The sequence below is a fragment of the Pelecanus crispus genome, chromosome 13 (assembly GCF_030463565.1).
Source record: "Pelecanus crispus isolate bPelCri1 chromosome 13, bPelCri1.pri, whole genome shotgun sequence".
In the NCBI taxonomy this organism is placed as follows: Eukaryota; Metazoa; Chordata; class Aves; order Pelecaniformes; family Pelecanidae; genus Pelecanus; species Pelecanus crispus.
The window spans coordinates 16,543,786-16,566,901 of NC_134655.1; the positions used below are offsets into that span (position 1 = coordinate 16,543,786).

Genomic DNA, 23,116 nt, shown 5'->3' on the forward strand with positions numbered 1-23,116 from the left:
CCTTCGCACCCCCCGCCCCGTCCCGCTCTCCTCCTGTGCCGGCTTAACCCCCCCCGAGCCCCTTTTCCCCCGCCGGCCCCGCTCTGCCCCCCGGCCCCGTCCCTATCCGGGCTCCCGGCCGCGGTGTCCCCGCCCCGCAGCGCCTGCGCCCAGCGCCGCTTCCTGCTGGCGGCGGGGCCGGGCCGGGGCCGGGGCGATGGCGGGGCCGGGGCCGGGGCCGGTGCCGGTGCTGGCGGCGGTGGCGGGGCTGTGGGCGCGGGGGGCGGCGGGCGGGGAGGGGGCGGCGGCGGCGGCGCGTCCCGGGGCGCTGGAGGAGGAGATCGTGTCGGAGAAGGCGGCGGAGGAGAGCCACCGGCAGGACAGCGCCAACCTGCTCGTCTTCATCCTGCTGCTCACCCTCACCATCCTCACCATCTGGCTCTTCAAGCACCGCCGCGCCCGCTTCCTCCACGAGACCGGGCTGGCCATGATCTACGGTGAGGGGCGCGGGCACCTCCGGGCACCCCCACCCCGGGCACCCCCGCCCCACGCACCCCCGGGCACCCCCACCCCACGCACCCCCGGGCACCCCCACCCCACGCACCCCCGCCCCACGCACCCCCGGGCACCCCCACCCCGGGCACCCCCACCCCGGGCACCCCCGCCCCACGCACCCCCGGGCACCCCCGCCCCACGCACCCCCGGGCACCCCCACCCCGGGCACCCCCGCCCCACGCACCCCCGCCCCACGCACCCCCGGGCACCCCCACCCCGGGCACCCCCACCCCACGCACCCCCGGGCACCCCCACCCCGGGCACCCCCACCCCACGCACCCCCGGGCACCCCCACCCCACGCACCCCCGCCCCACGCACCCGGCCCGCCCGCTTCCGTGGCACCGACACCCTCGTGGGTCACAGCCCCTTCCCTGGCAGCCCCACGGCGGCCAGAGGATGCTGCGAGCGTGGGCGCCGGCAGCGGGGAACGGCACCCGCCATCCCTTCCTCGGTTCCCTTCTTCCCCCTTCCCGAGGGGCTGCGGCAGGGCTCGTCCCTCGTGGGCGTCCGCGTGGGCGAAGGGGCGCGGGGGGACGCGCCGCATCCCCTCCCCGCTGCAGCCGGGTGGGTCCGTCTCGCTGGGGCGGCCGGGCTGCGCGCCCCGTCCCGGCTCGCCCCGTGCTGAGCGGCACCTGGGCGTTGCTGGAGGCAGGGGTGGCTGTTCTCCAAACCCTAGATATGGAGGGCTCTCGAGGGCAGCGTTACTCCGAAATCTCTGGCAGTGAGGAACTGGCTGGGTTTTCCCAGGCGGCCTCGCAGGGCGGCTGCAGCATGGGTGAAGCTGGCGGGGTCGGGGGCTACCGTGTGCCAAGCGGCCTCGAAGCTGTGCCACCGAGCGCCGGCACGTCCCGCCGACCCGCTGCAGGGCCGGGAGCGGGGACTTGGGGCGGCGCAGACCAGGCTTTGCGCTGGTCAGGAGCCTTGCGTCCTGCACGCCGGGGCCGGAGGCTGTGTTCCCACCCTCTGTTTAGAGCGCCTGAATTTCCAGAAGGTGTCCAAGAGGAGCGGAGAGGCCGTCTGGGGAGACGCTCCCACCCTCTGCCGTGCTCAGGGACCCGCAGGGCCGGCAGCCTTACGTCCCGCTGCCCGGGGACTCGTGCGCACGAGCTCCTGCTTTTGGGGTTCCTCCTCCCGCTGTGAGGGCCTCTCGGTGGGGCGCCCCGCAAGAGGCGGAGCAAGGCCGTGGGTCGGGGCAGAGGGTCCGTGGCTGGCTGGGTTTTAACAGTGGCCTGCGATTTCCTGAGGTGGCGTGGCCTCGTGAAGCGGCCTGAACCGTTGTATGGAGATGCCGTACGTGGCTCTGCCCGGGTTGTCTGGCTTGACTTGGGGTTCAGCCAAAGTAGGACTGGGAGTTGTGCTGGGGGAGTGGTTAATGCGGGCACGGATCCTTATCTACACAAGGTTTACTGAGTTTGGGATTGAAAAGGGGTCTTCTGCTGAGTGCTGTGGTTAGCGTGTCTTCTCCGTGCTGTCCTTGCCCTCGCTGGCCGTGGGTGATGTGCGACCACGCTTGGTCGGAGCCGCGGCGTGGCCGAGGCCCCCGCCCAGCAGAAAGCTTCGCTCTGAAGGCTCTGACTTGACCCGTTTGGGCTGTTGGCTTGTGTGATCCTAAGTTTTGGTTAATTGGAAGTGTCCTTCCAAATGAAGGGGTGGAGACACTTGTGTCAGCCCGGAGGCACAAAATACTGGTCTGGCTTTTCAGATTCCTGCAAGCCAGCGCTGAGGCGGGTGCAGGCATCGCTGGCCTCCTGCCCGGGGCCGGGGCGGGCACCTCCCCGGGACGGGAGCTGTGCTGTGGGAGCACGTGCTTCCAGCACCGAAGGTCTTCCTTCTCCTGTTGCCCCGGAGCTCGCAGACGCACGGACTTTCTATTCCTTTCATGCTTTCAAATCTGCCCTTCATCTTCTTGTTCTTCTCCTGGAGTTTTCTTCCTCTTGGTCCTCCATTCTCCCTGACCCACCTGAGCACTCCCCTTGTTCTCAGAGGATGACCCCAGTCGTTTTGGTCTCCTGCTGATCTGTAAAACGCATCTTTTCTGTCTGCTCTTTTGCAGACTGTGCTTAGAGAATTGCTGGTGAAATCGGTAACGTCACCTGTCTGGCCCTGAGTTTTTCCCTGCTGTCAAGGCATTTGGCATTTGCTCCTCAGGTTGTGACAGCTGCCATAGGAAAAGGGATGTGTAATTCCCCAAGGAGTGCTGAGATGCCGTTGTTTTATGGCAACAACTTAAAAGCTGCAGGGAGCAAAGCAGGGACTGCTTCTGCTTTGCTGTCCCTGGCCCCCTGCGATGCTTTCAGGTCCTGCGATGCTTTCAGCCCCGGGGAATTCCACTGAAAATGTGGAAGTGCTGCAGCAGGCAGGCTGCAAACCAGACCCTGAAATCTGGGCAAGAGAAGCAATTTGTAAAAGCTTGTCTTTTTCTAATTAAAAAAAAAAAAAACAACAACTAAGTCAAATAAAACTTTTGCAGACATCTCTTCTTGCCGAAATACATCAGAGTTTCCTTGGTGTCTGTGTTTTTACTGCAAGTTATAAGCTCTTGCTCCGGGTGGATTTATATCTTACAAATCACACTGTCGGCTCAGAGCTGGGCACAGGCTGGAGTCATTTCATGGTGATAGACAACAGGCGTTTCGTAGCCTCTAAGCTTCATTTCAGTGTTTAAAATGAGGTTCCCACATCTGAGGTACTCGACGTTTAGGATGATTAATTGAACAATCTTGTTTCAGTTGTTCTCGGGGTCTGGTGCTGGACGTGGCAGGAGCTTCGCTAGACGTTTAGTTCCCTTGTACTTGTTCCCACTTGGCCCCTGGATTGCGTCCATCTAAATTGCTTGTTGTCAGGATGTCTTCAGTTGCTCACTACATTTTTCTTCCCTTTTGGTGTCCAGATTAATGCTCGCCTGGGGATCCTGTGTGCTTCCATTGTTGTTAAGTGTCTGAATGGTAATATATTAGTCTTCATTTAAAACCTTACCTCGGAAATGTTCAACAGCACCTAAAAAAAAAAAAGCCCATGGGCTTTTGTTCTTTTTAATGAAGTTGGGAGAAATGCAATGAAAATTATGCCTTGCACTTTGCATAAAAGAACTCAATTAATTTACCAGCTTTGCCTTCAGCTTCTCTACTCCTTGCAGCTTTCGGATGGCAGCTTCCTCAGTGTAAGGTTCCCTCCGCTCTGCTCCCTCCCAGGGCTCAGTTTTGTAAAACTTTCGGCTGCAAAAGCATGTCGGTACTGGCAGAGCGGCTCACGGGTTGCTGCTAGGACGGCCCTTCGAGCGCCAAGAGAGTTTGAACCATTTCCTAAGAGACCGTCAGAACCAGGAGGACCTACATGGTCCCCTGGGCTTGGTCCAGGTAGCCTGAGCCCAGGACTGGGTTTGGTGTCTGAGAAGAACTTGGCATCCGAGTCCGGTTTGTCCCAGGGGCCTCCAGGGAGCGTCGTTAGGTGGGGAGGGTTGATGAGAGATCCAGCGCCGGGCAGGAGGGGCTGGCAGTGGGGTCATCTTAATGTTGGCAGAGTAATTGGCTTTAAGCAAGAGCGGCTGCGTGCTTTCCCTGTAAGTAACCCTGATGGTATCTCTGCGTCGGGAGCCGCTGGCGCGCTGCTGGCTGGTTCACATACCAGAAACAATTTGTGCGGATGTGTATTTGCACGTGGGTGTCTTTTCCCACCCAGGTCCAGAGAGCTTTGGGAGCCTCCCAGGCAGCATGTCACAGGGCAGGGTAAAATGCCTGATTTTTGGAGCCCCAAGCCCAGCGGTCTTGGCAGATATTGTAGGTTTATACGTCCCTTTTCCCTTATCCTGTTGCTGGCCAGAGTGGGAATTTGGCTGCGGCTGGCACGTGGGGCCGGGAGCAGCTGCCCGGGTAAGCGAGACGGCGAGGACGAGCAGGGGTGCTATCACATGTAGCGCTGCTTTGGGACGGGGATTAAGAGTGGCGAGGCGGGTGAGTCAGGATCCTTTCTGAATTCCCAGCACCGATGTCTGTCCATCCTTCCTGCCTCTGATCTCAAAGCACTGAGCCTGGGCATTTAAAGGGATCGCTGGATGGGTTTCCAGCTGAGAAAAGACAGGCAGCTGCTGCTGCTGGAGGTTTCCGACTCCCACGTGAAGCTCTAAAGTCAACTTATTTTTTAAAAAACAGACTTCTTAAAAGCCACCCCAGGTAGCTCTGGAGGGCTGCAGAGCGCAGTGTACCTGGTGCTGCCTGCTCCGTAGGAGTGGAGGAGCAGTTGCAAGGGTAGAGGGTAAATGAGGTCTCTGGTCTGGCTTTCCTCCCTTTCATTTGAATTCTCACCGTAACTGCTTAAAGCTGCTTAATAGCCGTAAGCAGGTGTAGATAACCCTCTGAAGCTCGCTTTATCCCAGTGAAGAGTTTTGGTTGTCTCCCATGGTACCTCGGGGGTCATCATCTGGGTGAAGGGAAACCTGGGTGTTTTGTCCCGATGCTGTGGTGCCATGCACCCCCCTGCCACATCCTCATGTAAATACGTGCTGTGGCATCTCAGTGTTCTTGACATCCTTGCCTTCATTTCCACACTTTTATTTCCGGAGCACTGGAAGATCACAGGAACAAAAAGACTAGCAGAACATTAAGCAAAAGGATTCCTCATTGGTGTCCCCTCTTAGTGACGCTGGTGTGAAAGCAGCTCTCGGATGTTCCATGCAGCGTGACGTTCCCTGAAGGAGCTCTCCTTGCTGGAGCTGACCGTGCCTGGTTGTGCACCGAGAGGGACCTTTTCTGCTACTGTCGGGGCGATTCTGTGCCAACGGTGCAGTGCAGGATAAAGCCCAAAGCATGTGGTGAGCACATGGTCGACTGTGCCTGGCTTAAAAGCACGGGTAGCTTTGCGAGAGCAGCTCAGCTGTGCTGCAGGGACTGGGTTTTGGGTGCAGCTCCCGGGTCTGTCAGCCTGGTCCCTGAGATGAGCCATCTGTGTCACCGGTGCGATGGGTTAGCAGCGGTGAGTCTGTTTGCAGCCGATTCTTCTGCCTCTGCTCATGGCCTGGATGTGTGCTTGGGTGGCCCTGCTGTGCATGACATCCCCTGGGATGGGAGATGGGGGCTTTTCTTCTGCCTGTTGGCAAAAGGAGCAAGTGTCATCCCAGGAAACTGCTGTCAAGGGAAGAGAAGGCAAAAAATGGGCGGCAGATCGGGAACTGGCTGCAGGGGACACTGTGTGTGCCGGGGTCCTGCGGTCTCCTGCTCAGCCGTGGCAGAGCTCCTGCCCAGGCTCTGCTCCCGTGAGGTGGCAGCGGAGGAAGAGTTTGGTGTTCCCTTTGGTCGGGGTTGTGCCCTGCCTGTAGGAAAGCACAGAGCAAGATCTTAATTAAGGCAACAGTAAAGAACTGGGAGCATCCTGGGAGGCAAATGGAGAAGCCGTCTGAGTGTTGCGGTCTCCGTTTAGCTCCCATGCGTCTGAAAGCTTTTCATAAATGTGTGGTTCAGAGATGGGGTTAAGATCCAGGATTTCTGCGGCAGCTCAGCGTGCCTTAATTGAGGAATTTCCAAACCTTTTTGTGCTGAAGGGTAGGTGGAAAGGTGTCTTGTGGGACATCCCTCCTCCCCAGCCTGCAGATGTCAAAAAGCTCCTCCAGGAGAGCCCTCGGCACACCGTGCGGGTGAGAAGGACCCGGAGGAGCCTGCACAGTGTGAATGCCATTAATCTGGATGCGAGACCTCAGAGCACAGCTCATCAGCTGTGCTGCAAACGAGAAGTGCCATATAAATTGCTGACTTGCAAATGAACCCCACGATACTCCTGCGCAGCAGCTGAGCCGGAGGCAGCGTTGGCTCGCGGGGCTGCCCTGGGGCTGCTGCTTGTGGTGCAGAGCTGGAGCTTGCAGGGGGCGAGGAGCAGATCTGGGTGGTTGGCCTGGATTGGGAAACTTTCTTGGTTTTTCTAAAATGGGGATGGCTGCTGTGTGCTGTGAAAGCTACCTGGTGCAGGAGGCAGCTGTATGGTGCTGCAGCATCTTATGAAGGATGCTCGCCATCCTCAAAGTGTTTGTGATGGTTGCTTGATACCTTTTTTGATCCCCTACAGAAATGAAGGGTTTAATGCATTTCTGTAGTGGCAGAACATGATGCCGTCAGTTTTCCAGGTGCAACGTGCATACTTTGGGCACATGTGAGCAGCACCTTGCCCAGGTCCCCAGCTATGTGCCAGCAATGCCAGGGTGCTCGCCCGAAGAAAACCAGTGTGCCTTCAATGTTGGCTGTTCACTGCACTAGAGCAAGGGTCTGACTGATTGCTGGGTAATTAAAAACCTTCAGGACCGGTCCATGCCTGGTGTTAGAAAGTCCGCACTAGCACGGAGCATTTGCATGGCTCATGGGAGGATGGTTTAATATCACTCAGGCAATTATTTGGATGGTGATTGTGCTGAGCAGCTGAGCAGAGGGTCAGGATCCTGGCGTGCCTGATGCTGCATCCGTGCGGAAAGAGATCGTCCCAGGAGTTTGCCATGGCTCATCTCACCGATGCGTGTCCCTCCCCAGGGGTCCTGGTCGGCGTGGTCCTGCGCTACGGCATCCACGTCCCCAGCGACGTCAACAACGTGACGCTGAGCTGCCAAGTGCAGACCAGTCCTGCCACGCTGCTGGTGAACGTCAGCGGAAAGTACTACGAGTACACCCTGAAGGGGGAAATCAGCGCCCAGGAGCTCAATAACGTCCAGGATAATGAGATGCTGAGAAAGGTAAGGGAGTCGGCGATTGGAGAGGCGAGCAATGCTCCCCACTCCCTCCGTGGGGACGGGTCCTGTATCTGCTGGATTAAGTGATTTTTTTTTTTTTCTTTTTTTTAAAACTTTGGTCAGATTGTGATCAGCTATAAATTATAAGCTGAACACAATGTAGTGAAACTCTAGTTTCAGCTGTTCTTAATTTAAGCTGTTGAGACCCTGAGCTGTGTCTCCCAAAGATCTCAGACACATCCTCAGCATTCACCCGACAGCATTTCATCTGGCAGTGGTGCAGGGTTTCCTCCATATATTTTATATGACATTCTTATTTGTGTTTTGTCTTGCAAAGTCTTAACAAACTATTTTACTGTTGTGTTTTTTTTTTTTTTTTCCCTTAACAGGTGACTTTTGATCCTGAAGTATTTTTCAACATTTTGCTTCCTCCAATTATATTTTATGCAGGCTACAGCTTGAAAAGGGTACGTGCCTTTACAGCGTCTACATTTTTAGTTCCTCTGCCTCCGGAGCATTTTTAATACTTGAGAGTGCTTTAATGCTTGCTCAGCAAGCCAAGGCTGCGGAGCTGGGTACAGTTTTCCCCAGTAGATGCAGGATTGTAGGAGGCAGGGCTGAGAGTGCCCCAGTCAGTCTCGTCCGTCCCTCTGTCCCGCGAAGGGTCAGCGACTTCAACCATTTCCAGCATGGGTTTGCGCAGGGGTTTTTGAGGTCAGCTGGGCCGTTTCAGCTGACCTTACTTTGAAAACATGTAGGAGGGTGGGAAGGTTTTAGAAAGCAGCAGTTCTCTGACATGCTGATTTGGAAGGAGAGGAAAATGATCCTGTTTAGCTTGTGGGAGAAGGAAGGAGGAATGCTGCAGGGTTAGGAAATCAGTTCCCAGGACTGGGAACAGCACCTTATTAAATACACGGGTACAAGAAAATGGTATGTTCATGTTTATTAATGCTGCATTAACATCTGCTGGTCTGGCGGTGTATACCATCGTGCTGGGCACCGTTCTGCCGTGCTTGTCCAGCTTGTGGCGTTTGAGCTAGGTGCGAGCTGCTACGGACATTGCGTGGGTGCCTGTGCAGGCTTGAAATAAATTGTTAGCAAACTATAATTCAGGTTTTTTTTCTTTTTTTTTTTCCTCCTCCTTCTAGAGGCACTTCTTCAGAAACTTGGGATCTATCCTAGCATACGCTTTTCTCGGCACTGCAATTTCCTGCCTGGTGATCGGGTGAGTAGTTGGAGCTGGTCTGGTTCTTCCATGGGGGTTTGAGCTGTGCTTGGAGGCAGTGCTCTGAGCCCGGATCTGTGGCTGCTAATCCCAGGCCTGAAAGATCACACAGGCTCTCTGCTACTGCTGCTCAGCAGTGGCAAATAATACTATTTACTGTCCAAACTTTTGCTGTCTGGACAGGGTGATTGCCGTCTAATTGCATAGCGCTTTCTCCGCATCCCATACAGAATAGTTATATACATGGCAAGGAAAGTTTCATGCTTCTGTGAAGACTGTCTTGCAAAAAGAGGCAGTAACTTCGAGTTACTGAAAGCACGGCCCTAACAAGCGTGAGACACGGGAGGGGCAGGATCGTAAACACATGTCCTGTCCTTACTTGCTGGAAGCAGGTGCCCAGCGAGCACAGATTGTGTTTCAGATATTTATCCCTGTGTGCAGAGGGAGCTAGATGATTCCCACTCTGAAATAGTAACACACAGGCTGGCGCAGGGTGTTTTCCCCTGGAGAGCGCGGTGGATCCAAGCAAGCTCAGCATCCGCGTTACCTGTTCCTCACTGAGAGTTTCGGCCATTTCAAAGTCAGGCCAAGGTCATCCCACTGAAGCGTGTCAATGTGAAGTGCTGCAACACGATCGCGAGACCCCACGAGCCTGGCTGCTGCTTTTCTTTAGTCGTGTTATGCTCATGGAGGAGTTTCGGTCCCGGTTCCTCACCGGCGCTGTGTTCGTGCTCTGCTGCGCAGGCGCTTTGGCGTGCGTGCTCTGGCGCTCGCCTCCGAGACCATGGACCTGGGCTTTCACCAGGATCGGCTCACCTGGTACAGTTCTTCAGCGTTCCAGCGTTTGGATGACTTCAGGGGTTAATCTGGCAAATTCCGGGGAATCGAGCCCCTTTGAATGTCCTTTTCATTCACTGCAGAGATGAGTAATTGCCTCTTCTCATCACCAGCTCTGTCGTGTATGGCTGCGTGGCGCTGATGAAAGTCACTGGGCAGCTCGCGGGAGACTTCTACTTCACCGACTGCCTCCTGTTCGGTGCCATCGTATCGGCTACTGACCCAGGTATGTTAGGTGGTTATTTTCCCCCTCATTTTACCTATTTGATCTATTTTGAGTTGTGGTGAAGAGGGGAAGAAAGTCTGAACCCTGTGGAAGTTCTCTCTTTCTGAATTTTGGAGTTTATTTGCAACATTCCTAGAGGTCAGATTTGTCTCCATGCCTTGTTATTTCCTTCCAGTTATGTGTAATATACCTTCCAAACCTCTGCTTCCTAAATCTTTGTTTGCAGTGAAGTCGTAGCAGTCTCTTGCTTGACTTCATTGGGTTTTGGGACAGGCCCACTGTGTTCCTGCCATCCTGTGCCAACAGCTGATGCAGAACAAGATGTGTAATGTGGGGAGGGTTCGGTTGATAGTTTTAGTTAGTTGAGCTGATTTCTTTCTGCTTCCTTTTGGGTGGTATTTTGGAAGGTGCTAATCTAATTGGAAGTTGATCATAACGAGCAGTACTGAGAACAGTAGTGACAGCTTGGCCTGCTGAAGCACTTTGTAAATCAAAACTATGAAAAACATGCCTTGTCCAACTGAACTTCACTTCGTTCACGATTACTCGTACACGGTAGCTGTTTATTTGCATGTTCCAACTTCACATAAAAACACAGGACCACAGAAAGGCCTCTCCGTCCTCCTTGCCCTTTGCTGAATGGGGCTTGAATTTCTTCCTTTGCAGCCTGGCTGCTACGTTGGAGGCCGTCGTGGTGGGACTGGGGGTTGGCAGCATTGCCCCACCCCGATGCTACAGTAGCTTTGGGGGGTCTTTTTAAATGCAGATATTGGTCAGTTTTGCATGGAAGGGAGAGACTGCATGCCTGGATAAGCCAAGTCTTCTGCCCTTTTGAAACAAGTGCCAGTGGCTGTCATTTCCAGATGAATTGGGACTTTTACCTGCTCATCTTAACAATGAGCCATTTCTGTTTTCAAAGGCAAAATGAGGAGCATTGTATGTATATGCACATATGCAAGAATAACGCTGCAGAACACAAGCTGCGGCGTAACGTGGCAGTAGCCACATCTGTCTGCCAGGTGGAGATGTGAGATGTGCATTCCCCATGGGTTTTTCATAATTTATTTTTTATGTTTCCCTAAGATTCGCCAGGTATTGGTGTGGCTATTACTGCTGATATTTTTATTTTAATAAAAAAAAAACCTTAAAAAATAAAGTAAAATAATTTCCCAGCTTTTCCGACCGTGTCTTGGGTGGGCATGTGTTCAGGCCACTGGTTCCTTTAGCGGGGAGCTGTTCCCGTGTGGCTGCGAGGTCGAGCATCCTCCCCATGACTTAGCCGGGGTGTCGACCTGGAGAGGGATGGCCGTTTGCAAAGTGGGGAGCACCTCACAGGCGTGCTGGCGGTGTGGTAGATCTGATGGCACATGGGCAGAGGCCAGGCAAGGACCATAGGTAGCAGTAATGCTTAGGAGTGCTGCAGATGAGCTGTCAGCGTCGCGTCCCTTCTTCAGGCTTCGAAACAGGAACAAGAAGATTTCACAGGTAAAAATGGAGCATTGCCCTGTGCATAAATGGGTTAAACCCCCTTCATTGTGCACAGCTGAGTCCCTGAATGCTGTTTTAAAGGACTTTCACAGAAGGTGATTGGAATTAGCTCAGCCCTCTGCCACAGCCTGAGCTGTGCATGATGCACCGTGTGTTACATCTCGCTTGCTTTAGATGTTGTGATGTTTTTGCAAGGCTGATATGCAAAACCCGCTGCATTTTCATTATCTTCCTGGAGCCACTGGATCACAGAAGGGCTTGAGGGTACTCTGATCTCTGCCATGTGGCTGTAAATCACAAGAAACCCCCATATGGGGTTTGAGCCGATGCGTGGCTTTTTCCAGTTAGGTCTGAAATGTTAACACGGGCACTTCCAGTGTGCCAACCTGTGTTGAATCCAAAGATTTCTCTCGGAGTATCAGGGGTGGAAGGAAAAGACAGCCATTGTCCTGGGCAAGCGGGCATCCTCCTGGCCTTCTGCAGGTGGAGGAAGGCTCTCCGTGATGCTCCGAGCTAATGGCAACCCAAAAGCTGGGTGGGTCGTGTCAGCATAGTACCGTGGTCCAGCCCACGAGCTCAGACCCTCAGGAAGCTCAGAGCACAGTGTGGTCATGTCTGCCTGCTGAAGACTCAATAGACCTGATGCACAGGATGTATTTTAGTAAAAGGAGAAGGAGGAAGATGATAAAGCAAATCCAGATCTGAAAGGGCAGAAGGAAGACTATGAAAGTGAGCATGGGGGGCGGCTGGCACCATCGCAGCCGAGTGGCACAGACATGCAGGAAGGCAGCTTTCTAAAAAGGGGCGTTTTGTCTTTGATGACACCAAAATAACGGCACCTTTTTGAATGTCTCTCTATTTTTCTATTTGTCAGTGACTGTTCTTGCCATATTCCATGAACTCCAGGTTGATGTTGAGCTGTATGCCCTTCTCTTTGGCGAAAGCGTCCTCAATGATGCCGTTGCCATAGTGCTGTCTTCGTAAGTGTGTTCTGTTTTTATTTTTAATTGTTATGTATGTTACATGTCAGGTGTTGGGGGGAGCCACTCGGCCTCGCTCCTGTAAAATAGGAGCATCGGTGTTTGCAAGAGCAGATTTCCATATTAAATGTCCCCAAAAGCTGTAGTGACCTTCTGATGCATCTCCTCATTGCAGACCGTAGCTTAGGATTGCAGGTTGTCCTTACAACTTCCCCTTGCGGGACGGGTAGTTTTCTTTCGCTTTTATGGACAGTTGACCCAGCCAGAAGGAAGTTTTTATGTTCCTCTGAAATGGGAAAAGCCTTGTGTCTGCTTTTCTGCCACAGGATCCCACTGAAGCCCCTTCTGATGGCTTTGCTCCTACCTGTCCTCCTTCCCATCCACAAATACGTGCTTTTGTTTAGGTGGAAGTAGTTGGTAACCCAGCTGATTTCCTTTCTCTCCCCACTTCCCGTGCATCAAGAAGATGGTATTTCTTACAGCTGGAGTTAATACCCTGGACTGAACACATGGGAAACTTGCTGGCTTTCTAAAGAATGTTTTATATTCTTTAGTATTTTATGTCCTCTGCACGTAGGACGTATTTTATCTGCATTTTCACTGTGTTGTCACCACAGGAATTTGTTTGGAAATATATAATATCTGCAATGGTGACAGGTTAACGTATAGCTAAGACTAATGCAGAAAATATTTCTGGAATACTTGTCACTCCGGCGTGCTGGTTGCGTGGGTTTTACTGAGGTGGAGGCAGCAAGTAACATATTGTGAGCTGCGTATCGCCACCCGCATGGTTGTATTTACTGAATTGAATGTTTCTGTTGAGGTTTCTGGAACTACTTGTATTGTTCGCTCTGGCTTTTATGCTGGATGTGGCGCCGCTGGTGCGAGAGTAAATGCTGCACAGCCAGGTCGTGTTTAAGAAGTGATCCTGAGTGGGGAGGAGATGGGGTCTTCCAGCCTCTGCTGGGAGGTTCTGGGTGGGAGTGGACGGGTTCAGCATCAGAGTAACGACATCTGTGGTGGATCTCCACACACGTAGGTGACTGTACCGTGTGCGGTCATTTCCCTCTTTCACTGTTTCAGTACCAGCTTCGTAGCTGTTGCTCCGATTTCCTGCCGTCCTCTTTCCACAAGCTGAGTTCAGCCCACCCCCCTTCCCTGAAATAAGATAATTTGCACCAAAACAGCACCTCTGAGCTGCAGTCAGCAGTTATTTTGCTGCAGGGCTTTTGTGCAGACCGGCCCAGCAGCAGCTAACTTCTCCAGGGCTTCTCAGTGGTTAACGCGTACCCGTTTTAAAGCTTGCCGTGGTCTTTGTCTTCATGGTTGCCATAAGCAGTGTAAGGCAGCCCCGTGGCGGCTGTCGGGTGGTGCAGGTATCTCAAGGACAGCCTCGAGTCACCTGGACACAGCCACATCTTGGGTGCAAGAAGGAGGCGAGGGCCTCTTGCTCCGGGGAGGAGAGCTCCTCCAAGAGCAGTCCAGAGCTTCTATTTGTGGTTACCCTTTTTTAAATTTAGTTTGGCATGTGCCCGTTTCATGGCTAAGTGGGGGAACTGCGGGGGGACGGTTCTGCTCCCATGAGCAGACGACCTCCTCCCCAGTTAGGAGATGCCAGGGTGAGTTGGGAAGATGAGGAATTGGGTGGTTTCAGGGTGGTAGGATGTGTTGATGGAGGAGCGGCTGACAGCTGGTGGTGGGTGCTGCCTTGCCCCAAGGGGTGAAGAGGGGCTCCAGCCGTGGCCGGCCGAGCGTGCGGGTTTGGTGATCGCCCCGAGAAGTGCCATTGGCTCCTTGCACGTCTCTTCCATGCCGGGAGGGGACGAGGAGCCGGGCGCTGGCGCTGCCCCGGGCTGGGACTCCTCCACGGTTTCTGCCAGGAGCTCGGTGCCCGCCAAGGCTCCTCCGCTCCCTGCCTTCGGTCCCGGCCCAATGCCCGTTCCCATGCCTGGGGAGCAGGATCCGTGCCTTTCTGCTCCTGCCCCTTGCTATCCTGGCCGGGCCTGGCTTGGCGGCAGGAAGCCGGTTGCAGGATGAAGAGGAATTGAACGCAGAACCGAAAGCCAGTGGGCAGCGAGGTGCCGGGGCTGCGGTTTGGGGCGGGGGGGTAGATCCAGCCGCAGGGTCTCTACCTGCTTCTTCCGAAGGGAGGTTTCACAGGGGGTAAGTGCCACAGGGAGCCCCGTGGGCAGGGACAGGGGAAATAAAGCACGCAAAGGGCAGCTGGCCACAACGTCTTAATAACAATACAAAAAGCAAAACCAGAAGGAAAACTGTAATGGGTTAAAACGCAAAACCGCCATCCAAACAGTTGGTTATGGAGGGGAAATGAAACCAGTCTGGATTTAAAAAAAAAAACAAACCAACCAAAAAACTCCAAACCCCAGAATAAGAGCACGTTGGTGAATGGGAAGTAGAGGATGGGATTGACAAAAGAAATTAAATCACAGAGAGAAATCTGCAGCTTGCAGTGTAAAAGACAATGCAGAAAACCAAAATGTATTAAAAGCAGGGAAGTTTAATAAGGGAAGTGTCCTGTGACGTGTTGGAAAGGGGAGGATTGTCATTCATGTTGCAGAAAAATGTTGGTGTGTAGTTAGGGGAGAAGGCTGCAGGATGTGTGCACAAGGCAGTAACTTTCCGTTCTAGCGTAACTGGGGAGGTTAAACAGCAAATGTTTAAAGTTCACATCCAAGAGTTTTAACAGAGCCAGCTGAGGGATTGCTAACTAGGAAGTTAATGTTTTCAGTAAGTTTACATCGAAGAAAGCGATATAAGAAGTTGATACTAGGATGGGATTTAGGAGATGGGTAGGGGACCCCTGTGTCTCAGCCTTTCCAAGTATAACAGTGGAATGGCTGATGCAAGGCTCAGGAGTTAGGAGGGGGCAGATTCAGAGATGGGATCAGCGAGGCAGACCTATTTGCCATCTCATCACAAAGGTCTGTTGAAGTTTGGTGGCCAAAGATAGAGCATTGCTGTAGTGAGCCGGCACTGTTCCGTTTGCCTTGCTACCCTGCAATATTTCACTTCAGAACTTGGGGCAGTGCAAAATCAATGTAGTGCATGTTAAATGCAGTAAACCGGCGTAACTTACAGTTCTCCAGGGGATGTTCACATCAGCCGCCTCTGTGGAGTCAACAGAGAAATGTAGGCTTCCCACTTGAATGCTTTGTGGTCCTAGAGTGCCTGACTTTATAGAGAGCTGATGCCAAACCCCCAAAATGCCATCATAAGTGACGGACTGTCACCTAGCAAATGCATTTGCAGGAGATCATGCAAGAGATGGGCTTTGGTCCAATGCTCTCTAATGTCTAGAAGGAGCAAATGCAGAGCCTTGCCTAGGACGGGTGGCTGAGCTGCAGAAAGCCGGCCGGGAGCAAAGGGGATCCCAAACTCCCCGGGACAGGGTGAGCGCGCTGCTGCTGTGTGCTGCGAATGCGGGGGGATTGCAGTGTGGGACTCGGGTTTTGTCTCCCTGTTTTCTCAGGCTCGGTGTTTGCGGAGGTCGTAGCACTTTGCGAAGCTCACGTAGCACCGTGGAGGTGCCCCTCCCTCCAGACTAAGGAGTGTTTTGTTCTTGTGTGTGCTTCTCCTCCCTCTTTCAGTTCAATTGTTGCGTATCAGCCGGCGGGCGACAACAGCCACACATTTGACGTCACAGCGATGTTTAAGTCCATCGGGATCTTCCTGGGGATATTCAGTGGATCTTTTGCAATGGGAGCAGCTACTGGAGTTGTGACAGCTTTAATATCCTTTTTGTTGTTTTTATCCAAGTGTTTGCATAACAGCTTCTTTTTTTGCTGCGCTGCATCTCACCCAAATGCAGTGTTTCATGATTTTTTGCCTAAATTAATGAAAGGCGGTGCCATAGCCTTTTTAGGGGCAGGCTGTGTAGTGTTGCTGTGATCCACAACTGGATTTGATATGCTCTTAGCCTACAGTTTCTCTCCAAATTGTCCTTAACCATCTGCAACGTCACCAAGTTCACCAAACTTCGGGAGTTCCCCTTGCTGGAGACTGGCTTGTTCTTCTTGATGTCCTGGAGCACGTTCCTGCTGGCCGAAGCGTGTGGCTTTACAGGCAAGCTCCAGCACAGCCCTGCGTCTGGGACGGAGATCTGCAGGGATGATGGGGCTACGGAGTTTTGCTTCTCCCAGTATCGATTGCAGCCGGGGCTCTCCCTCTGCTTTCAGAAGTTTAATTATTCTGGGTTCTGGAGTTATTGCATTAAGTCCCCTACACTATTGGGGTGCAGCTCAGCTCCCTTTTTCATGACCAGGAGTCTAACGTGATGCTCTGCTCCCCAGGTGTGGTGGCCGTACTCTTCTGCGGGATCACGCAGGCCCATTATACCTATAACAACTTATCTACAGAGTCCCAACACAGAACGAAGCAGGTGAGAGCTCCTCAGCCCCTTTCAGCCTCTCTGAATTTCAAGTTCAATATTTTTTCCTTCCCTCTAGCCAGAATTAGGTGCATCTGTCTTTCTACAGATGGATTTTACTAGGGTTGCATCTGCAGAAGTATTTATTGCGTGATGGATGGGCTAACATGTTTTTTTTGTTAAATCTATGTTATGTCTAACTTGCTTTTAATTTGTTTTTCTCTTTCAGTTGTTTGAGCTTCTGAATTTCTTGGCAGAAAACTTCATCTTCTCCTACATGGGACTTGCACTGTTCACCTTCCAGAACCACGTCTTTAACCCTACCTTTGTGGTGGGGGCTTTCGTATCCTTTGGAGCCCATTTTATAAGACCAAAAAAGAAAGGGAGAGGTGCCTCATTCCCAATTTGGGTTTTTCATTCAGATGTGTGGGGGTTTTTTTCAGTCAGTCTAGCTTTATTTTTAAAAGGGGATTTCTCCTGGGTAGTGGTGCCTTTGCTGGTTATTTTAAGAAGATGGAGATTCTTTTCCCAGCTTTTATGTTTTTTTTTTTCTTCCCCATCTTGTCTCCTTTCATGGGCATTCAAATCAGCTGCTGCAGGGACTCAGCGTTCAATGTGAATGTAGTGCTGAAGCACCGGGCTTCATCACGTGGCAGTGTGGCACCAGGAGTGGCTTTGCAAATAGGGACCACTTGGTATAGCCGTTTATTTCCTCTTTTCTCTGCTATTCCATTAGGCTGACCCTGAAAAAAGCTGCTTTTTTTTTTTTGCTTTTTTTTTTTTTTTTTTTTTGTCAAATAGCACAGTTAAAGCTACAGTAGATGCCTGTGAATGATGTAATGAGAAATGATTTCCCCTTCTGCAGGCTGATGCTAACGGAAACAAGCTATCAGCCCTGGTATGTCTCAGAAAAACAAAGATTTTGAAGGAATTTTTTTCATATCACAGGGAAGCCAGTTCAGACGTGCAGAATTTTCACCCTTTGCCTGCACTGAAGCAGGTTTATAGCGATAAATAAAACACTGTTATCTTTGCCAATGCTGGCACGTGTGTTTGCAGCGGGGTCTGCTAGATTTCCCCAGTGAGCTTTTGCAGGGTTGCAGTGGGGTAAAAGGAGCGAAGAGCGGGGAAGTGCCGTTTGGGTGGTTAGATTGAAATTTTGTGCTGTGCCTCTTCAGTAGGAATTGGCTAACTCACTGATGAAATAGCTCATTCATGAGAGAGATCATGAAACACGTCTCTTATGCAAATTCATGATGTTCAGGAAAGAACATAAAAGCTGGAAGCGTTTTCCATATTATTCAAGGCTGCGCTGAATACTGGCTCCAGGATTATTTTTGCCATCTGGGTGCTGTGTTAAAAGACACAGCTTCAAAGATAAAAAGCAATGTGAAGGGGCTGGTGATTCTTGTATCTCGCAGGCTATGAAAACAGAAAGAGTATTGGGGTGGTGTTTTTTTTTTTTTTTTCTTCTTCTCAACTGCTGCTGCTTTCATTTTGCTGAATAATCTTCAGGAATAGGACTTGGCTTAAAGCTTCAAACCCAGCTGTGAAGTGTGGCATGCTGGGGAATGTCAGAGGGGTTGTGGCAGCTGTGATAACTTGAGCTTCACAGAGGACAAATAATTCTTGGGGTGGGAAATGGACCCGGCAGGGGAGAGCATACAGTGGGAAATGCTGGATTTTCTCTCCTCTCGCTCGTCTAACCTGCCCTCTCATCATTTCCCGTGTTTATTTGTGCTTGTCTCTGTATGATGTTCCTGAATTGCAATGTGTACTTTGCTTCGGTGAGGCAGTAGTATGCTCTTCTCACACTGCTGTAGCACTCAGAGCTGGGTTATTATCTTTGCACCCAGAGGACCGGCGTCCCCAGCGTTTCCGTCAGGCAGTAGAAATTGGCTCTGTGTGCAGAGGTGGGATGTGATGGGAGACACAGAAAGAGCAATTTCCTTAACGTGTCCAAATACAGCTTGCTATCTTCCTAGGAAGAGCTGCCAATATTTACCCACTGTCATTTTTACTGAATTTGGGGAGAAGAAATAAGATCGGAACAAATTTACAGCATATGATGATGTTTGCTGGTACGTTATCGCATCCTTGCCTCCGACCATGTGGCCCATCTGCACTTCCTCGCTCCTGAGTGCCTGGAAATATTTCTTATTCAATTCTAAATCTCTTACGGGCAATGTCTGGAGAAGAGGCTGGGCAGGAAAGGACTCCCTTAGGCTCGGCGGTGTGCATGCCTTGGTTTTGAGACGTAGGAATGAGCTCCTTCTGCCCTGCGCTTGAGTGCATGGTGTGTGGCAGGAGGAGGGTTTGCCTTTTTGGGCTGGGAAAGAGCTATGATAACCCAGGCTTTCACAGCACGTGCTCTGAAGTCATCACTGTTAAAGCTCTGTGGTCTCCTCCGGTGGTGGATGTCCCGTCAGAGGGGCAGGACTGCCCGTGGGGCAGCGCGATGTAAATCCCGGGTGGGGAAGCCTGCACAGCTGCCTGTGCTGTGGGCTGATAGAGCTCCTCTGCCGTCCCTTCCCCGGCAGGGCTGCGAGGAGCCATGGCGTTTGCCTTGGCCATCCGCGACACGGCCACCTACGCCCGGCAGATGATGTTCAGCACGACGCTCCTCATCGTCTTCTTTACGGTGTGGGTTTTTGGCGGGGGCACCACCGCCATGCTGTCCTGCCTGAATATCCGGTGAGTGCAGCGTGCGTGGGGCTCTCCTGGCGCAGCATGTCCTCTCCCTCGTCCCAGTCTTACATTAAGCTGCTTGGTTTTAAGAGACGAGGAAGATCGCGTCCTTCCCCCTGAACCATGGTGCCTACTCACCTGGCATTGCTTGTCCTAACCCCGTGCTCATTTTCTCCTCCGCAGAGTCGGTGTGGACGCAGATCAGGAGAACGTGGTGAGTGTGGGGCCGCCGGGCAGCCTCCGTAGAGGAATTTGCGCTGTGCTCGTCGGTGCGGGGGTTATGTCGGAGACCCTGTGAATGCCCATCTGTGCTCCACTCCCTTCCAGCTGTAGGAGGGTTTTTAGCTCCTCTGGTGAAAGGGTTTGCACTCAGTGGGAGTCATGGCTTTTCTGGGCTCTCTGTGGTTATAATGAGGCTTGCCCTTATTCAGATGGAAAGAAGGGCATAGAAGGAACGCTGGACTGTTTAGTCAGTCCACATTACTGCTGCAATAGATTCGGTCTCTCCCTTGCTGTGTTTGAAATAAATACCAAAATGTGCATGACATGGAGGCTCTCTGCCTCATCCCAGCGTCCAGGGCAGTACAGAAACACCATTTACTGACTCATTTTATGTAGCATCTTCTGTCTAACTTTAACCCATGGGTACCCTCAACCTCTCTTTTTGCCCCCACATTTCCTGTGGGTAGTTATGTGGCAGTGCAGGAACCACCAGCTGCGCCGAGATAAATGCTGGAGCCCTGTGATGTCGGGAGTTTTCCTGCCTGATAGCCCTGAGCTGCCTTGCTCGTGCATCTGCAGCCCGGTCGTGCTGTGGCTGTGGCTCTACTTGATTTCAGTGTGGGTTCTGCACCTTGGAGGTTCATTTTATTCAGAGCCATTTATTGGGCTGTTCACCTCCTGGAGAGAAAGCATCAAATGCTAAAGGCAGCCCAAAGCCGTAAATGTGAAAGCCAAATTTCTGTGAAATATGTAATTGTATTCATAGTCCCCTCCAAACAGTTTTATATTTTTTCTGTGACTAAAAGGAAGCCAGGAGTCCCCATAACACATGATTATTTGCATGCAAAAATCTCAGGCAAGATTTGATGGAGGCTGGATCTGTCAGTCACTATTAAATGTGATGTCTGGATGCAGCCGCTGGCTCCGAGGAACTTTAAACCTTGGGGCCAGAAGCTGGAAGGCTCTAGCAGAAAAATGGTCACTCGGTGCTTTGATACCACCTCCCTAAGGCTGTTGTACGCTGCTAAATGCAGAGCGTGGTGCTGGAGGCACCTCCAGCCTGTCATGGTGTGAACATCCCTATACTTGCTGCAAGCCAAAGGTTTCTCTTCAAGAGGTGGTGGGAAGGTGTGTGTCTTCTTACATTCCCCTGGGGATAACCGGCTTCCCTGTGGGGGCTCTGGCCCCGATCCAGGTCGTGGCACGTTGCCCTGCTGCCGCTTTAATGTTTTGCTCTCCCGCAGGGTGTCCCGGAGAGTGAGAGGAGGAGTACGAAGGCAGAAAGCGCCTGGCTCTTCCGCATGTGGTACAACTTCGATCACAAGTATCCTTGAATGGCGGTCAGCGCACGCCGTGCGAAATCCCGTCTGCCCGAGCGACTCTTGGCTCGGAGCGTGAGTCGCTCCCCGCTTAGCAGAGGAGCCAGCGTTTGCTTTCCCGTCACACTGCTGACTTTTGACTTGCACCTTCTCGTGTCTGTCATGTGAAAATGACCATTGCCACCCGCCGTTAACCGTGACTGCAGCAGTAGCTCAGTTCAAAGCTGGGCTCTCCAAGGCTGGAAGCCCAGGGGGTCCTCGATCCCTGTGGCAGGTGGGCAGGAGGGGCAGGGGGGTCTTCTAATTCATAGCCCTCTTGCTAGATCCATGCTTCTCCTCCCTTGCAAATGCTTTGCCATGAATTAGCGGCGGAGCGATTTGCCAGGCACAGCATGATGGGACAAGTGATGCTGCTAAGCCTTTTCTTACCAGGACTGTGCCCTGGTCCGCTCATGTCCCGCTGTGTTTGGTTGCATTCATATTGCTCATCCCTATAATTTTTATGCTTCCAGGGACTTGTGTTTCTTTCCTTCCTGTGATTTCCTCGAGACACCGAGTCCCTCGCCACTGCCTCTGCATCCCACCCCTCGACCTGCCGACATCGCCCTATTCCTCTTTCTTCCTTAACCCTCTGTGTAGCTATCTAAAGCCTCTGCTGACGCACAGCGGTCCTCCTCTGACGACCACGCTCCCGGGGTGCTGTGGGCCTGTTGCCCGGTGCCTGACGAGTCCTCAGGCATACGAAGTGAGTCCATCAGTGTCCTTTCTGTTGTGGTGTCGGTGGAGATTGGCGTGTTTATGTTTCTGCGTAGCTTTTGGATGCTGCTCTGCAGCATTGAGCTGGGAGCCTGGGGGGAGGTCAGATACTGGGGCTGATGGATGAGCTAATTCCCATGAGCATTTTGCTTTTCCACCTGACTGTTTGGTCATGAAGGGACTCATGGTGTATTCGTGGTGGTTCCTCAGTGATTGGCTCAATGAAGCTGTCATGGGGAAGCTGTCACGGGTGTCCTTCCCCAGGTCCAGCTGGGAGGACATACATTTTCCCCATCCCCTGCTTTCTTCTAGCCTTGCAGGTGAGCCATTCCTGCAGCCCTTTCAGCTGCATCACTCGCAACCGAAAAGGTTGCCAGCATCTGAACCAGGACTGATTTTCTCCTGAAATGGTAAAGAGCCTTTGTTTGAGCCGCCCAGAGGGGCAGGGAGGTGACAAGCAGCTTTGGAGAGCCCGTAGGCAGCGACCTCTTCCACCATCACTGCAGAGCCTGTGTGTATCCGTGCTCTTCGAGGAGCTGGGTTTGCTGGTCAGGTTTGGCCTCCCGCGGCTCTGCAGGTGGCTGGTGCGGGCACAGCTCTCCGGCAGGACCGCAGCGCTCGGGGCATTGCCATGCCCAGGAGTCCCTTGCAGCAGCAGCTCTCCGTGGCAGTTTTCTTGCCCTGCCCGCAAAGCATCAGCATCAAGCTCCCTGCACAAAACAGAGATGGCTCTGATGGGTCGGTGACGCAATTCCTGTGGTCGTGGGTACTTTATTGCAGTCAAAGTCACTCACAACTGCATTCCCCATGTATCTGGCTATGGCATCAGAAAGAAGAGCCAAGAGCACCCTTTTAGGCAGTCCGCAGAGAAGTTAGCGCGTTGTGCGAGCCTCCTGGGCTGAGAGAGGTGTGTGTGGCACATCTGGTTATGGTCATGGTGCAGGAGAGTCTCTGATTTGGTGCCCCTATCTGCTCGTTCACCACCACTGTGCGATTTCAAACATAGCTATTCCGGAAGCACTTTCAGAAACGGCACTTTCCTCCTGTTTGTTGTGCAGAATCAAGAGCAGCTGAAGGACGATGACTCTGACCTCATTTTGAACGATGGGGACATCAGTCTGACCTACGGGGATTCCACCGTCAACACCGACTCCGTTGCATCCAGCGGCACGTCACGGCGGTTCGTGGGAAACAGCTCTGAAGACGCACTTGATCGGGAGCTTGCTTTTGGGGACCATGAACTCGTAATCCGGGGAACGCGCCTGGTCCTTCCCATGGACGATTCAGAGCCACCATCAAACGTCCTGGATAACGCAAGACATGGTCCAGCATAAGGTTGCTTGGTTTAATTGACAGTAACATTTGCATATATGATCAAGAAGTATGTACTACCTAAAGTCTAATGCATGTCTCAAAATGTCTAAACTGTATAAATATTATTTATATGGTGTCAGAAGAATATAAATATTCTCTGCCAAGCACTTGTAAAGAACAAGCTGCAAATTTAAGTTAAAAACTGTGTTGACTGCACTGTGTAGGGTGGAACTGTTTTAGCGTAAGAGTCTTTTGCACACAGTGAGCTTCTTTAATGTGTGGTTTGACGAAGGGTTTAGTTCCCAGTGGGGTAGGTAAAGGAGCTGACTCCCTGTTCGTCCTTTGAGCCTGGGAGAGGAGGGTAGGGAGGTGCTGGCGAGCAGTGGAAATCATTTTCTATTCAGATGAGGATTGTTTTGGGGTTTTTTTTGTCTCT

At 52.4% G+C, this 23,116-nt stretch overlaps 1 protein-coding gene across 1 annotated transcript; it reads left to right on the forward strand.

Annotated features, from left to right (window-relative positions):
* The first annotated feature begins 196 nt into the window (after positions 1–196).
* SLC9A6 (solute carrier family 9 member A6) lies at positions 197–23,116 on the forward strand. Its single transcript, XM_075720421.1, has 16 exons — positions 197–476; positions 7,042–7,241; positions 7,628–7,705; positions 8,387–8,463; positions 9,414–9,526; positions 11,889–11,994; positions 15,603–15,744; positions 15,972–16,077; positions 16,305–16,393; positions 16,611–16,724; positions 18,351–18,462; positions 18,922–19,075; positions 19,253–19,283; positions 20,536–20,615; positions 21,250–21,355; positions 22,425–23,116. The coding sequence occupies exons 1-16, from the start codon at positions 197–199 to the stop codon at positions 22,698–22,700; spliced, it is 2,064 nt and encodes a 687-aa protein (XP_075576536.1). The 3' UTR covers positions 22,701–23,116.

Excerpts from the sequence above, each read along its gene's own strand:
- SLC9A6 (XM_075720421.1), top strand. The coding sequence starts at position 197 with ATGGCGGGGCCGGGGCCGGGGCCGGTGCCGGTGCTGGCGGCGGTGGCG. Across the intron at positions 16,078-16,304 it reads CGAAGCGTGTGGCTTTACAG|GTGTGGTGGCCGTACTCTTC; the intron begins GCAAGCTCCAGC and ends TCTGCTCCCCAG. Across the intron at positions 21,356-22,424 it reads CGAGTCCTCAGGCATACGAA|AATCAAGAGCAGCTGAAGGA; the intron begins GTGAGTCCATCA and ends TTTGTTGTGCAG.